The sequence below is a fragment of the Bemisia tabaci genome, chromosome 8, assembly GCF_918797505.1.
Source record: "Bemisia tabaci chromosome 8, PGI_BMITA_v3".
NCBI classification, from domain to species: Eukaryota; Metazoa; Arthropoda; class Insecta; order Hemiptera; family Aleyrodidae; genus Bemisia; species Bemisia tabaci.
This window is the reverse complement of record NC_092800.1, coordinates 12,521,453-12,538,054: the sequence shown is the minus strand read 5'-3', so window position 1 is coordinate 12,538,054 and position 16,602 is coordinate 12,521,453. Positions and strand designations below refer to the sequence as shown.

General features: G+C 41.4%; 1 protein-coding gene across 2 annotated transcripts in view; it reads left to right on the top strand.

The window, feature by feature from the left end:
* The window catches only part of DIP-zeta (Dpr-interacting protein zeta), an 82,520-nt gene that overhangs the window by 46,898 nt on the left and 19,020 nt on the right, over window positions 1-16,602 (top strand). For both annotated transcript variants that reach the window (XM_072303055.1, XM_072303054.1), the window contains exon 4: window positions 2,630-2,926. In XM_072303055.1, the coding sequence (XP_072159156.1) occupies window positions 2,630-2,926 (297 nt within the window). The remainder of the gene's footprint in view (window positions 1-2,629; window positions 2,927-16,602) is intronic.

The following is a 16,602-nucleotide window of genomic DNA, read 5'->3' as shown; positions in this document are numbered from 1 at the left end:
GAAATAATTTACATTAATCTGTTTCTGTGCCCTAAAAGAACCCATAAATAAGTAGTTAACGTCCTCATGAATTCTGTTCTTTCCATTTTGTTTTAAATTCGGCGTTTTATTGAAACCAACCATGGATGCAAAATGTTATCCAAGAGATTCTCAAACATTGCACATTAGTCACGTATTAGGTATAGAAAATGCTCAAATGGGCCTGTTGCAAACTTTTGCTAGAGCAAAACTAAGAGTTGTTTCTTACAGATAATGCCCTAAAAATCACGATGAGCGCATCGGCAAAGTCTGAAATTCACTCATAACTTCACAATCTGCGTAAGAAATTTGCGGTTTTTTGAGCTTCCCGCTTCGAAAACGATACTACGGTACAGGTGAACATTTTGTTAGAGGAGTCGTTCCATTGGCGGCAATACTCATCATGGCCGACGCCAGTCCGCCAAAACACGTGTGATGGGACGAGATAACACCTGAACAGGATTAAACCACATAACAATCGGCGTGTTTACGTTCATATTTTCCTCGCCCGCCTTAATTGACCTTGAACTCTCCTCGAATTACGCGAGGAACTGCGCAAGCGTCGGCCATGATGAATATTGCCGACGATGGAGCGACTCCTCTAACAAAATGTTCACCTGTGCAGTGGTATCGTTTTTGAAGCGGGAAGCTCAAAATAACGCAATTTTCTTACGCAGATTGTGAAGTTATGAGTGCATTTCAGACTTTGCCGATGCGCTCATCGTGATTTTTGAGGCATTATCTATAAGAAACAACTCTTCATTCTGCACTAGCAAAAGTTTGCAACAGGCCCATTCAATCGTGACAGTAGACTGGACTTTTCTACATGAATGCTCTTGATATTAAATAAACTTGCTTTTTTCGCTCGATCTTCCTACATCGTCGTACAACTGTTCATTTATCAGCTCGTCACACGCATTGGATTTGAATGCACTCACCAGTCACCACCCCTTCTGTTTCAGTATAATCTTGTATCAATTATATGATTCGATAAACACCGTTGTCTTGCAATTTAAAATGTTGATAAAATTATTACGTTAAAAAAAAATAGCTATTTGTTTTACTTAACGTGATATAATGTGATTTTTTTAACAAGTGATATAATGTGTCGAACACGTTTTCCAAATTTCAGCTATTTGCCAAGCAAAATGCTCAAGACGTTGTGAAAAATCCACTTACTTAGGTGGGTCAACATTTTGATTAAATTTTGCAACAAAAAACCACTATCTCTAGCTCTCCCATAAAAACACGTATCTGTATAGGAAAACCAATGGCATGCATGTTGTCTCTAAAATGAGCCAGAAATAGTGGCTCCTCATTGCAGTATGTAATCCATTTGATTATTGATGTTGCAAAAGTAAAAGCCTCCAGGCCTCCACCCTTGCCAAGATACCAATGATGGGTCTATCCTAGTCCATCCTCCTTCAGATTCATTGATGTTCCTAAAACTGCTTCTTTTCTCAGGAGCCTCCAGCGGGCTGATTGTTGAAATTGATAGACAGAGCGATAGAGAAAGTAGACAAAAAGGATATGGAATGGACAGAAGAGGCAGGCACTAGATAACTAACGGCAACCCACGAGAGACACTTTAGTTAGTCCATCATTTTCTCCCTTAGTGCGTAAAGGAACCACCCATTTCAACCAATAGGATCGCTCCATGCCCCTTATGTCTCTTTGTCTTTACTGCTGTGCTAAGGAAAAACGCCGTATGACCTTCAGGCGTTGCCAAATTTCCCTTGATACACAAATTTCCTGGTAAACTTATGAACATTTTCCTTCCAACGTTTCAGCTAATTTTATCCGTAATTTTACCTGAAGTTCCTGAAAATTCTAATGAAAAATATTCATAATCTACCGCAAAAATAAACATTTTATCGAAGGAAATGTGGCAACTCTCGAATGTTCATACGGCGTTCTTCCTTAGCACGGAAGCAGCCAGATTGTTGAAATTCTGTGTTAGTCGGGTAGACATAGATGACATGGGTTAAAAGGCGGAGCGTGATTGGTCGGCTTTGTCTTATCGCTGCTTTGTCGTGCTTGTGTCGGGTGGAACTCACGACAAGCCGGCCAGGTTGGCCTAGTGGTCAGCGCGTCTGACTCTAGGTCAATAGGTCCCGGGTTCGAATCCCGGTGGTGGCGTCTAATTTTCACGGAATTGACGAGTAGATCTGCTGAAACAGATTCTCCTCGGCCCTAATCCCTGAAAATTAGAAAAGCCTGGAGCATGGAGCCTGATGTCTACGGACACTAAACATTGTCTAAAGTTGGCTGAAGGTGCAATAGACACGAAGCCATTAAACCAGCAGAAAAAAAAAGAAAAAAAAAAAAAAAAAGAAAAAAAACTCACGACAAGCTAACGGCACCTCTTAAGTTTCCGACAGTAGGTATGTCGTCCATTCCACCTGAGTAAGGCACGATAAAGCAGCGATAAGACGTAGCCGACCAATCACGCTCCGCCTTTTAACCTATGTCATCTATGTCTACCCGACGAACATACAATTTCAACAATCAGGCTGCAGGAGGTCTTTCGCCAAGGGTGGATGGTATGTGTCTTTCTCTGTCTCTAGATATTATACGAGGTATTAACGGTTTTCAAATTAATCTGTTTCAGTTCCTCCGCAATTGGTGATCCCGCACCAGCTGGTGGGGGCCCCGGTGGGCTCGAGCGTGACGCTGGAGTGCGTGACGGAGGCCCACCCGGCGTCGCTGAACTACTGGGCCAGCGAGCGGGGCGACATGATCCACGACAACGGGGCCAAGTACAAGATCGAGACCCAGGTCGGGCCCCCCAAGTACAAGACCCACATGAAGCTCCACATCCGCGAGATCGCCGACAGGGACTTCGGCATCTACAAGTGCATCTCCAAGAACCCGCGCGGCGAGACCGAGGGAACCATCCGACTATACGGTAAGCTCACGCTCCACCCACGTCCTTCACTTCGTCGCTTGGCTGACGAAAGAGCGTAACTACACTCAGAGATGGACGTATTTCTACCAAACAGACCTATGTGGAGGTGAGAAATGGACGTATTTCTATCAAACGGAACTATGTGCATTGTGACGTGAGCCCTGTAATGCATATATTCTCAAGGGTCTCGGGGCTCATGTCTTAATGCACATAGTTCCGTTTGACAGAAATACGTCCAAATATGGGGTGTGCTCGTTAGTTCTCTTTGCATAAGAGTGAATGAGAATAATTCTACGCCAGTGACGTCAGCGGCAACGAACGAGCTCCGGAACGACGGGAGGGTCGTTGGCGGGACTCTTTAACTCATGAGCCCTGTCCACAACGCTCTCTTGCCATGCCCGCGGCTCATGAGTTCCGCATTCAGTTGGCACATAGGTCTCTTTGATAGAATTTAAAATCCCGCTTTTCCAATTCTTCAAAAGGAATCACGCCCACTTTTACATTGCTTCTTATGCAGCCTCGACGAGCACACCCCATATTTCTCACCTCCACATAGGTCTGTTTGGTAGAAATACGTTCAGATGATCCGGGAAAGCACTGAGTTAAATTGATGACAAGGTCCATCGAGAGGGGCAATCATTGGCGGATCCAGCAATGGAGATGATGCATGTGTGAGGAATTTGCGATTTGACTGTTGATTCTTATGTAAAAGTTCGCGAGAAACACGAGGGTGCCGCAAGTTTTCTCTGAAATCAACTCCCAAGCTCAAAAAAAGCTCTCAAGTTGAGGCCAAAATGGAGGGGATATCCCACCCTACCCTGAGAGTCCACCTCTACATCAAGACAAACTCTCCATGCAAAGATACGGAGCAAATACATTGACAGGACTGCCGTGTTTCAGTTTGAGAGTCCCCAAATAAAAGTGGCAGCCTTGTCAATGTATTTGCTCCCTATCTTTGCATGGAGAGTTTGTCTTGATGTAGAGGTGGACTCTCAGGGTAGGGTGGGATGTCCCCTCTATTTTGGCCTCAACTTAAGAGCTTTTTTTGAGCTTGGGAGTTGATTTCAGAGAAAACCAGTGGCACCATCGTGTTTCTCACGAACTTTTACATTAGAATCAACAGTCAAATCGCAAATTCCGCACACATGCAACATCTCCATTTAGCAACGCCGGATTTCCCCATTCAAACGTATGAAAATGTATCGATTCTTAGAGGGGCCAGGTGCTCCGACAAGAATCGATGATTTAGCATAGGTTTAGATGGAAGAAATCCGATGTTGCCAAATTGCTGGTTCCGGTGTAATCCGGTGGTCCTGGTGTAATTACGTCCTTATGTCAGAAGAGCGACTCCTTTAGCACCGCGTTCATGGGGAAAGGGACTTCACTCACCTCAGTCCTAAAGAATTCAAAGTTCTCCCTTCCGTTTTTAACTAAAATTAAATCTACCTACCAATTGGTGAATTTGCACGAAAATTTTTTTGTTGGTGCGTCGTAAAGTACTTCATGACCCGCGTTCACAGTATTTTCTACAATTTTTTTCTGGTATGGGAAATTTGTAGAAAAATTGTTTTAAAAGTTAGAAAATTGGCCACCTTGCGAAGTCATTGAGCGAACCACAGTATTTCAGCAGATGAGGTCATTTGGCCGTATCTCCTTTAATACTTTTTCAATAGGATATTTTCATAATTTTCGAAAATTGCAAATTATCCATTTAATCTTCCATAATTTGGGCTTAAATTTGCAAATCAAAATACAAATTTACACAATTTGTTTTGGCACGAGCCAAAGAAGTGACATAAAAAACTACTCTTTTGAAAGTACTCGAATACTCTTATGCACTGAGGTCCCTTTCTTCGTGGGTGATCACACATGTCCAGCACACTGAATGAGTAGATGTGACCCATAGCTGCAAGCGAATGTGCAATAATGGGCTACAAGAAGAGGTGCCATTGGTCGGTCGGTCGTTGTCTCATACACTCGTAGATTCAGTACCTTTAAAGGGGAATATTACAAATAATGGTATAGTCAACGTGCCCTATATTTTTTTTGAATGCATCAGTTTTACCTCATCTAAATCTTAGAATCAATTAAATTAGTTCACTAATTTTGTATTTCTTTGTAAATTCTATTTTACGAAGCAATAAAATAGAAAGGGAGAGAGAAGACAGAAGAAAAAACAAACAAACGGCTATTGCGTGGTCTTAGCGATTATTCCATGGTTTTCTGCCCTCTGCGTGTGGGAACCTCAACTTAAGAATGATTCAACAGGTGGATCCTCTCACAGAGTGAGGTTGAATTTGCATCTGCGACCTGTTTCCGGAGTTTTGTTCGTTTACAAGTTTGAATCGTGGGACCTATAATATTCAATAAGTCGTTCCCAGGATTTCTTATTAAACTCCTTTTTACCGTTGCTATTCAAGTAAGGTGAATTTCCTCAATTCCTACCCATCGTGCAGGGACGCTCCAGTCATCCTTTCCACAACCACATGTGTAAAATTACATATCCAGAGAACATACATACACATACAGGGTGATTCAAAAGTTTCTTACCACCGGCATCTGACATTGCACCCCTGTAACGTTTAAACAAATTGAGATGGAGAATTTGAAAGTTTGTACGTGTTTTTAGGTCAAAGTAAACGAATTTGGGAAACGTCTTTGTCAAAATTTTCATGGACTAGGTACCTCAAAAAGGGGCTGAAACCCAAGGGGTTTAAGGGTGGCTCGGGATTTTTGGATCACCCTAAGATGACTGGAGTCGAAAAATCTGTATCTCAGATTTCAAAGTTAGAAGTCCTCTGTTTTTTTTTTTTTTTTTTTTTTTTTTTTTTTTTTTTTTTTTTTTTTTAGAACTAATCAAAAGTTTCTGCACTGTAACTTATAACATTTGAATTTTCCCACACGTCCTTCATGGATTACACAAAATCGCAAGTAAAATTTTTTGCCTTGAAAAAAATTGAACATAATTTGATGTCTTTAAAGTTAAGATACACCTTTTCCCCCATGCCATGGACCTAACTAGTAGCGTCATGTTTCCTTCTGAAGATACGCTCTGAATTTTTCTTCACTTTCACATGATTTAGCCTTAAAATATTTGTTTTCTCCACAAATGGCATGTTTTAACTCTAACTGCTGCCTCATTGGCAGCATAGAGCGGAACTTTGCGAGCCAACGCCTCGCGCCTTCAATTGTGCAGACGCAACACGGACATCCATCAAGTACGAAAAGTTGTATCTCTGCGCCGTCATCAACGCGCCTCTGTTAAATTCTTCCTTCCCCGCACGAAAGATTGTGCAATCATCATACTTTTAAAAGTGAAAGAACGGGACAACCTACATGTTTATGTTTTCTCGTGTATGTTCTGTCGTTAAGCGAGAAAAGTCGAAACATTTTTAAAACAGCTGGACGTTTTGATTGTTCCTCACAGAAAATTAGCATGATTGCAGAATTTTTAGACAGGGCAATGTAGATTGCCGGGTTTGGAATTAGGGGCCTCACATCGATTAAAATATCGTGATCCACTCGTTAATTCGGCAACTTTGACGATACAAATTCGAAAGCGGGCACCGAGCTGAACTACTCAACGTGAGCTTAACTCGTCAGCGACTCAGCGTATTTTCCCCCTGGAGGGGGAATCATTCAACTTATCCCTTGATAACTTCCTACCATGTGAACGCGGAGGGTCGTGGAGGGGATCAAACTTGTGGAGGTTGATACGGGTTATGATTGTTATGATACAGGGAGACCGTGAAATTCCCGTTGGCTCCGAACGTATTGAACTTGAGGATTTGCACCCAACCATCCCCAAACAGGCTCGACATGTTCCCGTCAATGTTGCCACTTCTCAACAATATTCCCGACCATTATGCGTAATGAATGCTGAATACCCAGCGGCGTGGCGTGCTTTGCGATGTATCGATTGATCGACCATTTAAACCTATGGAAAAGTATCGATAAACAGGGTTACACCTTAATAATCGATTCTTTACCACAGCTTCAAATGGGGAAATATCGATAGATCGCAAAGCTCGCCACGCCATTGCGAATATCATAGTTTCTCGGACGAAGGAACGTAACTTTATTCCACGGTTATCAAATTGATTTAAAAAAGTCACTTTTTCACAAAAATATACTTGTGCGATGTCCGTCGAAAATTTTTCTAATTATTGCATGGGCTCAGAGGAAAATTCCATGAAATGTTCAGTTAGAATTGCCCGAAATTCTCTTCGTGGAAATTTAATTTGTGAGGAGAAATTTGGCAACGTTAAAATGTAGTTGTGTTCTTTCTGTAAGGGAATCGACGATATAAACTCGGGACCACCAAAATTCATTTTGGTATCCTAGTACCACAATGGCGCTTAAAACATGTTTTTAAAACTAATCGTAATACAATACAATTTGTCAGCGAATATACTTTAAAAACAGGGAAAAACTAAATACGAGGGGCGTTCAATAAGTAAGTATCCCCCCTCTCTAAAATCCATTAAAATCGATCAATTGTAAAAAAACTTGGGCTCAAAATCTTCCTTAGGATATTCTGAGTTCAACAAAACAAACAGAAACAAAATCGGACCATGTACGGCCGAACGCGAGCCGTTTGAACGCGCCGCGGTGCTCGACGCTCCCGCCGAATCCGCGGGGATTTGAAGTCCGCGACAGGAGAAGAACTTCTCTGCCAAAGCCTCAGTCGTTCATCACTGACGAAAAATCAAAGAAATTTTTGTAGAATAAGGGGCTTACCTCACTTCTCCACAAAACCAGCTCGATCCAAGCAGGTCTGATACTGAGACTAAGAGAACAGCTTTTGGATGCCACGCGCGTGGAAGTCTTTCAGCTGACCGGGGATGAAAGAGTGGACGGCTTGTTTGACCTCTTCCACTGATTCAACATTAACTCCTCCGAGTTCAGATTTCAGATACGATAGTAAATGGCAAACCAGACCACCATTTATTCCCGTTTCTGAAATCTGAACTCGGAGGAGTTAATGTTGAATCAGTGGAAGAGGTCAAACAAGCCGTCCACTCTTTCATCCCCGGTCAGTTGAAAGACTTCCACGCGCGTGGCATCCAAAAGCTGTTCTCTTAGTCTCAGTATCAGACCTGCTTGGATCGAGCTGGTTATGTGGAGAAGTGAGGTAAGCCCCTTATTCTACAAAAATTTCTTTGATTTTTCGTCAGTGATGAACGACTGAGGCTTTGGCAGAGAAGCTCTTCTCCTGTCGCGGACTTCAAATCCCCGCGGATTCGGCGGGAGCGTCGAGCACCGCGGCGCGTTCAAACGGCTCGCGTTCGGCCGTACATGGTCCGATTTTGTTTCTGTTTGTTTTGTTGAACTCAAAATTTCTTAAGGAAGATTTTGAGCCCAAGTTTTTTTACAATTGATCGATTTTAATGGATTTTAGAGAGGGGGGATACTTACTTATTGAACGCCCCTCGTATCTCAGAAGCTACGTTGAATCGTTTACGTAGAAGCTTTTTGAAGTCGAACAGTTTTGTTGAAGTTCGCGCGTTTCTAAAATATTTTAAAATCTTTTCATAATAATTTTAAAATCATTTTTAACACGTTATAAGCCATTTAAAGAAGCTTGAAGTTTTCGAGTCATTTTGCAATTATTTGAAAACATTTTTGAAAGGTTCTATAAAGTCGTCAAAAAGAAAATAATTCAATTTTCAGCCTCCCCACACCAAGTTAGGATTTGTATCTTATGTAAAGGCACATGTCATGCTTGCATTTTCAATCGTTTTTTCTTGAGATAATAACAATTTTTTCATACATTCTTATCCTATAATGTTCAAATCCAAAATTCTGCACGTTTAATAGCTCCATTCCACTTTACATTGCGCTGAAAGGAGCGTGACAGTATAGCGAGTAGTTAATTTTGATGGATTGAAAATAATATTTAATTAAATAATTTCGGAAATCAGTGCCTCTATTTTGAACTTAAATGATTTATATAAGTCAATGAAATAACTTGAAAGAAAAATTTTGGCACGAAGGGGTGGCAACGTCAAACATTTTTAAGCCCGGAAATTTTTCTGTGAAAAAAAAAAAAAAACTTTCCCAAAGATTTTAAAAGATCAGAGACTCCTTTACGTCAGTAGCGTGGCGTGCTTTGCGATATATCGATTGATCTGCCATGTAAACAAATGGAAAAATATCGATAAACAGGGTGTTCGCAATGAACACCGCAATAATCGATTATTTACCGTAGCTTCAAACGGAAAATTGTCGATTTATCGCAAAGCACGCCACGCCTTGCTTTATACGTCTGGTGCTCGGCTCATCTCAAGACGAGGCCAGAAGAGTAAAACGACCGTAACTTCTTTCAGAAAATAAAAAATAGGAAGAATTATGTTTACAATGATTTAAACAAAAAACGGAATCAAGAATGTAAAAGCGAAGAGATAGCGGGTAGAAAAAAGTTGGTGGCAAAGTTGACACATCATATTTTAAACGCGAGAGCGAGCCCTCATGCGTCGCCTCAGCGGGGCCCAGATTTCCTTGCGCGGTTGCATCCTCCCCGAATGAAGGGGCACCCGCCGCACCCGCGGGGGAGGGAGGCGTTGACGTCGATTGTTTATTTATCTCAATTTGCCCGGTGTTTTCTGTGTTTTCGACACATTTGTTTGATTTGCGGCTGTTTACGCGTTTTCGCCTTCCGAGCTCGTTCCGCGGCGTGTTTGCACCCCCGCGTTGCCGATTCATCCCCCGGAAGAACCTCCCTCCCGTGGAAAAAACTCCCCTTCCGCGGTGCGTTTGGCTAGCGCGGTGTTTGTGACGTGTCACGCCGGGAGAGTAATGGCCAGTGGATAACTGAATACTCCAGGGAGAAAGCTTTCACGCTAAATAGCATTCTTCACGCGCCGCGTGCCACCCTTTCCCCCTCCCCCCGGGGGCGCCCGTTTAACGTTCGGCGGTTTGTTTAATTCTGCGTCGCTCTTGTAAAAGACCCCCGCAATTAACAGATTTAGGCGCCCCCCAGGGCGCGCACTTCAGATCGCGGCTTGTGGCTTTTTGGCCGTCGCCGCTGCGGCGAGTGTCGGTTGACCATACCGGATTTTCTCCGATAGAATGTTTCTAACTTTTCTGCGGCGTCGCTTTCCGCTAGTAACTAGTGACAGTATGTTTCAGAACCCCGCACCGATATCTCTCTTGTAGTGTAGAAGTTACTTTCTCCAGATTCCGTTATTGATAATACTGATAACCGAAGAGTTGAGCAATTGGACTGCATTTTGCAATTTGGAACTATGAATTATGACTCTTCTGGAAAAACACTTATGTGCACAGGAAAACTAATGGCACATACGTTGTTTTTAAACCGAGTTATAGTTAGAGAGATATATAGTTAGTTTGAATGTTAGAATTTATAGTTCCAAATTGCAACATGTAGTCCAATTAGTCTAGCAATTCTATCATATCTTACAAACATTCACCCACTAATCTGCCGAGATAGCTAAGAGAGCCGTAAGTCTCAGATTGTTTAAATTGTTTTCCTTCAAAATTCGTCTAATATCGTCAGATGAAATCACTGAAATAGCTAAAATGGCGTATTTTCATCTAATGCGAAAATTCATCTTAATTGTATAAAAACGACGTATGAGAAAGTGGTAACTGCGCAAAAATGATGTTGTTTCAGGCAAAACAACCGTAAGCTACATTATTCCTACAGAGAGCCGACGAAAACGGTGCTTTCAAGCAAAGTGCCATCTTCCTCTTCCAATTTCTATGTACTGAAAAGGTGTTCGTCGTGTGTCCAAAACGCAACCACGAAAGCATGCAGAAGACAGCACTTACGGCTGTCTTGTCTATTCACTGGAAACAAAGTTCGGTGAATTCAAACCAGTTAGGAGCAGGTGGAACGAGGTTTTATTCGGACAACCACTATTCGGTCTGTTCAACCAAACTGTTCGGTCCGTTGAATTGAACTATAAGAATTTGTTATAGTTCGGTTGCGTGTATCGAACAAAACCTGGTTCTGTATGCTCCCAACTAGTTTGGATTTACCGATCTTTTTTTTTCAGTGATAAGGCATGCGCGTTTTAAAGAAACACGTGTACTAGCATTAATTGTCTGGAGTATCAATTTACTTAAGCAGTTAAGCATCCCCCAGATCGATAATTTATTCGCTGAAGGCAAACCTCGGGTAAGACGAGATCGTGTTTTCTATGGGCCGAAGAGTGAAAATCGGTGAAACAGTACTGCCTCAGTGATTAAACTACATCATTTAATAAGGAGCCAATATTGTTTGATTTATCTACAGTTAACCCTGTGGGGGTTAACCTAGATGCAATTGGTTTCCCCGTGGAAACAGATGCTCCTTGCTCAATCTGCATTTTGCATGGCGAAACTAATGGCACGTAAGTTGTTTATAAAATGACCCTAAAAAGGTAGTTCTTTGTCGCATAATACGACCCAAATATTGATAGTTAACCGTATGAATTGGACGAAACCCGGTGTTGCCAACTTGCGAAATTTAACACAGGGTCGGTCTCAGGGGCCGTGAACGACAAAGAAAAGGCGGCAGTGGTGGGAAAATTGAATTATACTCGCTGAATCAAGCGCAAAACCACAGAGGTGAGCCTCAAACCACCGTCAAGAGCAACAGATCAACGCGCAGTTGCCAGTTGGATCGCCAAATCAATTGCATCTATAGAGGCCCCGAGATTTCGCTTGGAGGGTAGGCAACCATGACGTCATAACCGCAACCGCGACCTGAGTGTCACAAACTCGGAAGCCCAATCAACGCTTTCAGTTTCAGCGCCGCGCCGCGGATAACACGGCGTCTCTCGCCGACCGCAGTATTTATATCACAACCGCGAGAACTCGTCGTTTGGCGGGATTAAGGGCGCAACTACACTCAAGAGATGGTCCCGGGAAAGCATTAAGGTATACGGACGACAGGGTTCATCTCGAAGTGTAGTTACGTCTTTATGTCAGCGCTTGGATTGATGAATCGTTATCGAATGACCTTGATCGATTAAAAGCATTTCAAGATAGGGATTTATCGACCAAGTTCATTCAATCACGATTCAACAATCTATCCACACCGCTTGGATTGTTGAATCGTTATCGAATGATCTTGATCGATAGATAGCATTGCCAAGATAGGGATTTATCAATCAAGATCATTCGATAACGATTAAACAATCGAACCACAGCGCTTGGATAGTTGAATCGTCATTGAATTGATCGATAAATACCATGGCTAAGATAGGGAATAATCGAATGATCTCGATCGATTAATACTATTGCAAAGATAGGGATTTATCGATCAAGTTCATTCGATAAAGATTCAACAATCGACCCGGTTATTGGACATTTCGTCAACGATTTTTGTCCGCGCACCTGTTTTTTCCAGTAATTTACGTCCACGCGTTTTTTCGGCACGGGAGTTTGGTCTACGTGTTAGTTGAGATCCAAAGTTAATTGGCCCACATGTAAATACAAACGACAATTGCTCACGACGTTTTTGGATGAAAATGTATAATGTCTTGGAAGAATGAGGGTTTGCTTATTTTTTTGTTTTGTCTGTTTGGTCAAACGGAGAATAATATATAGTCGAGAGTTTTGGTAAAAATGGGGGAGCGTCAATTCCATGAGACAAAATTCACTAAAACTCTCTACACCTCTTTGGTGTAACAGGACTTTATTATCTTTCAAGAAATTCCCACCTTCTTATACCAGAACCGGATAAACCTCAGCCTCAGCTAGAGGCTCTCAGATTTTTCTTGTGTGCGATAAGTATCTTGATTTATTTTGCAAGGAAAAATCTGTACTTGTAAAGGATGCCTGTCATTCTTAATACGTTCAATTTCGTATAATACTGTGCAACACCTCTGTTGTGAAATAGTTGCTTCAGGCGCCGCCGCAGGAGCGGCGGGCGGCCAACGCGAAGCGCGCATTGGCACCTACAAACCTAAGTGGATACTTCAAGCATTGTGCAATGCGTGAAGTATCCACTTAGGTTTGTAGGGGCCAGTGAGCCTCTCGCGCTGGCAGCACGCCGCTCCGCTCTGTTAGGTTTTCATATTTAGAGTTTTTTAACTCATGATTTCGAAATGTTAGCACAATGTGCATTGATTATTCTCATTACTCTCATACTCAAAAGTACCTATACATATAAAAGGTATAATGTACATTCAATATTTTAAGGATAGAAATAAAACCGAATATTCACCAATGAAAATTTAAAAAGGTGATTCAAAAGGAGAAAGTAATAACATTTCATTTAGAAAATGAGCAACCATAACAACACCTCCTTCTCTCTCAATTTCTCATTTCCATATTGTGAATATAATTTTACATACCGACTAAAATATAACGCTTGGACCAAGTCACTGTTGCTTATTTTACGTGTGGGCGTAAACTACTGGACAAAAAAGGTGCACGGACAAAACATCGTTGACAAAATGTCCCGAAACCATCGACCCACATTTGGAGAGCGACGAACTCATCGAGGAGTTGCTCGATTGATGACTGGTTCGAAATATCTTTGCATACAGATGAATTGGACTACATTTTGCAAGGAGGAATTATAATTTTTTGCTCGGTCAAAAACGACGTATATACCATTTTCCCTTTTCATATAAGTCGCGCCTTTGGTGCACGGTCGTATCTCAATTTTTGTATGAACCCCAGAGAGTATGGCTTTATATGTTTAGTAGGGCTCACGTGGACATTGAGGTACGCCCCTAAGTCAGAGGGGCGACTATTAGTGTTTTTAGGATGAGCCAGAAAGTGAAGTTCCTATTCCTAATTGCAGAATGTTGCTCAATAATTAAGGGGTTTGGAAAAGAAGGCGCATAAGTGCAGTTTTCGAAAAAAATTGAGTTATTAGTGATTTCAAGTTTAACTGGTCTTAAATCATATTATGTGAAAAATTTGCTCCCGATTTCAAATTTTTATGCATCAAAAAGTCAGTTTGAACTTTCTTTCCGCCTCAAGGATCCATATAATTTCGAAAATTCAAACACATTTTGCTCGAAATAGCAAAAACTGCACTTATGCGCCTTGTCCTACAAGCCCTCCAATTCATTTTTTTTTTTTATCGAATTAGGAAGAACAGTGTCACCAACTGTCGTGTGTTGTCATTGCAAGGTACAGCTTTTCACGTGCTCTGTGTTGAAAATTCTTGTTAATTTCTCGTTTAGGAATTAATATCCGAACTTCCCGTCAGGCGTATCGTTTTCTACACAAGAATTTGAAGACAAATTGGATTATATTTTGGGCTTAGGAGCTATAATTTATGGCTTAGTTTAGAAACAACGTATGTACTATTAGTTTCCCTATTCACAATAGAGAATTTGCAGGTGTCTGAAATTTGATGAATTCCGTGTTTAAGTGGAAACTACTGAGTGAACTGAACACGCGGATACCCTTGGATCATGAATTGAACGATTATTGGAAAAGATAAGACAAAATTATCTACTCCGCTAAAATACGTGTATTTAAATGGGAAATGCTTCCAGATGACGTCACTAGGCGGTGCATTTTCTCTCTTTTAAATCTATTTTTAAACTATTTCCCAAATCAGAAAAAAATTATAAAAAATACTGTGTTATCAGCTCTTCAAGCACTTTCAGATGAAGCAATAAACAATTTGCATGCAAATTCTCCATTGTATTTTTATGGATGAGTCTGAAATGTAGTTCCAACTTGCAAAATAAAGTCCGAAGCTGTGACTAATTTTTCCAGTTCAGACTTTGGCTAGTGACCAACCAGGTAAAAAATCACCGAATTCTTATTTCTGTCACGTAGTTTCCCCCACAACATAACCTAAAACCAAGCCTTTCGTCAATTTTTTCCGTTGAGGTCGGGGGAAAAACCTCCAGAGATCGGTCAACTTTTTCCCGTTATGCACGGCCCGGCGCGGCGCGACTTCATCAGTCGAAAGTTAACTTTTTCCTTGCCGGCCGAGCGGGCACGGCACACACATGAATGTGTTTATTGTTCGCCTTCTAATTTTCCCCCGTCAGATTTCCCTTTCCCCCCTTTTTCCCTCTTTCAATTGAGCTTCGTTTGATAATTTATTTCGCGGTCAAAGCTCCTTCATTTAAATGAGAATATTAGCCGTAACGAAATGAAACATTGTGTCGCAACAATGGCTTAAATGTTTGTATTAGTTGGTTTTATTCCGCTTCACAATGGATTTTTTTCCTCCCTCGCCCAACCCCCACCCCAACCCGTTTCAGACCTGTCTGCGTCGTGGCTCTACCCCCGCTTCCTCACTCTTTTTTGTTGACGGACGGATTCAAAGAAGAAATAAAAGCTTCAATAGAGAGTAATTTGAAATAAAAAGGAGCGCAAATGAAACACTGTCGTGGTTGTCAAACGGGGTGGAGATAATTATCGGTATTATCTCCGCGCAAAGCACACGGGAATTATTTAATTTTGTGATGTGTTAGGATTCCCAAAACTAATTTTGTCTTTTTAATTTGACTCCCCCCCCCCCTCTTTATCCGAGGCAGAGTGAGCGAGAGTCCCTTTATACTGAGAGTAAAGACAATCCGAATTCATTTCTGATTGGTTCCCGAATTTTAGGCCTCCACAGTGGCACAAACTGCAATAAATATTACATTTTCACCAATTGCAAAGATTTAAAACTGGAATGGACCGAGGAATTGGGGGTACGACAAGAAAAAAATGAAATGAGAGAGGGAATGAAGATAGGAATTCGGGAATGGATTGATCAAAGATTACAAAAAACGTTCAATTTGTGTAGTCTTTATTCCCGTTTGTGACATCCATGAGCTGCGTTGTCTCAACTCTCCCTATAAAAGGACTCCAGGTTGACTATCTAACGATTATAATAGGACATCTAATCATGATAGACAAAGCAACAGGGCTACATTTTTACCAATCTGAGAAAAATTTCCTGTTGGATCATTGGGATTCCTCTAAATCATGCCGGCAACAAAAATTTTATGAAGAAATAACAAGATATCTCAATGTTTCAAAGAGAATTCCTTGTTCTTCAAAGAGATTTCCTATCGCCTTAGAATTCCTATATTGTATGTAATTCCTTCATGTGTCTATCCTTCTACTGGAACTAGATGTGAAATGACCTGTAACTAAACTTAAATCAAGATAATAATATCAGAGATCACCAAACTGGAACTAATTAAACTTTTCATGATCGATACCTCAGAAAATTAGCTCTTTTCTAATACTTGTTATGTATAAAACACGTGTGCCTCAGAGAAAAAGGAGTCTGTCCAACAGGACATTTAATTGAAATGATCATTTCGTTCAATCGATTGTGGTTGGACTCTAAAATTAAGGTCCAGTAACAACAGATTTTTCCCGAAAATGTATCATGACCAAAAACTCTAGTTACCAGGACCAACACCTTTAGCACTCCACGCGAACCGAAGTTAATCTTCGTGCTCTGTCCCGGTAAAAGCACGCGTGATTAGACCCAAGTTAGATTAACTTTTCGGGATGCAAAAATCCCCGTTAGGCGTGCAACTTTGAGCAGATTAGTTTTTGTAGGCCCCTCGCCTGCTTCGAAGCCAAGTTTCGTGAAGGCATTTCTATTCTTTATAGTGCTTTTATGAAAATAATGGTATTTAATAGTACAATCTGGCACCGCGGACGAGCAGCGTTCGGTGGCGAAATGAAAATGGAATAAAAAACGGGGACGAGAGTGATTGATACGGAACAAACGACCGCTACCT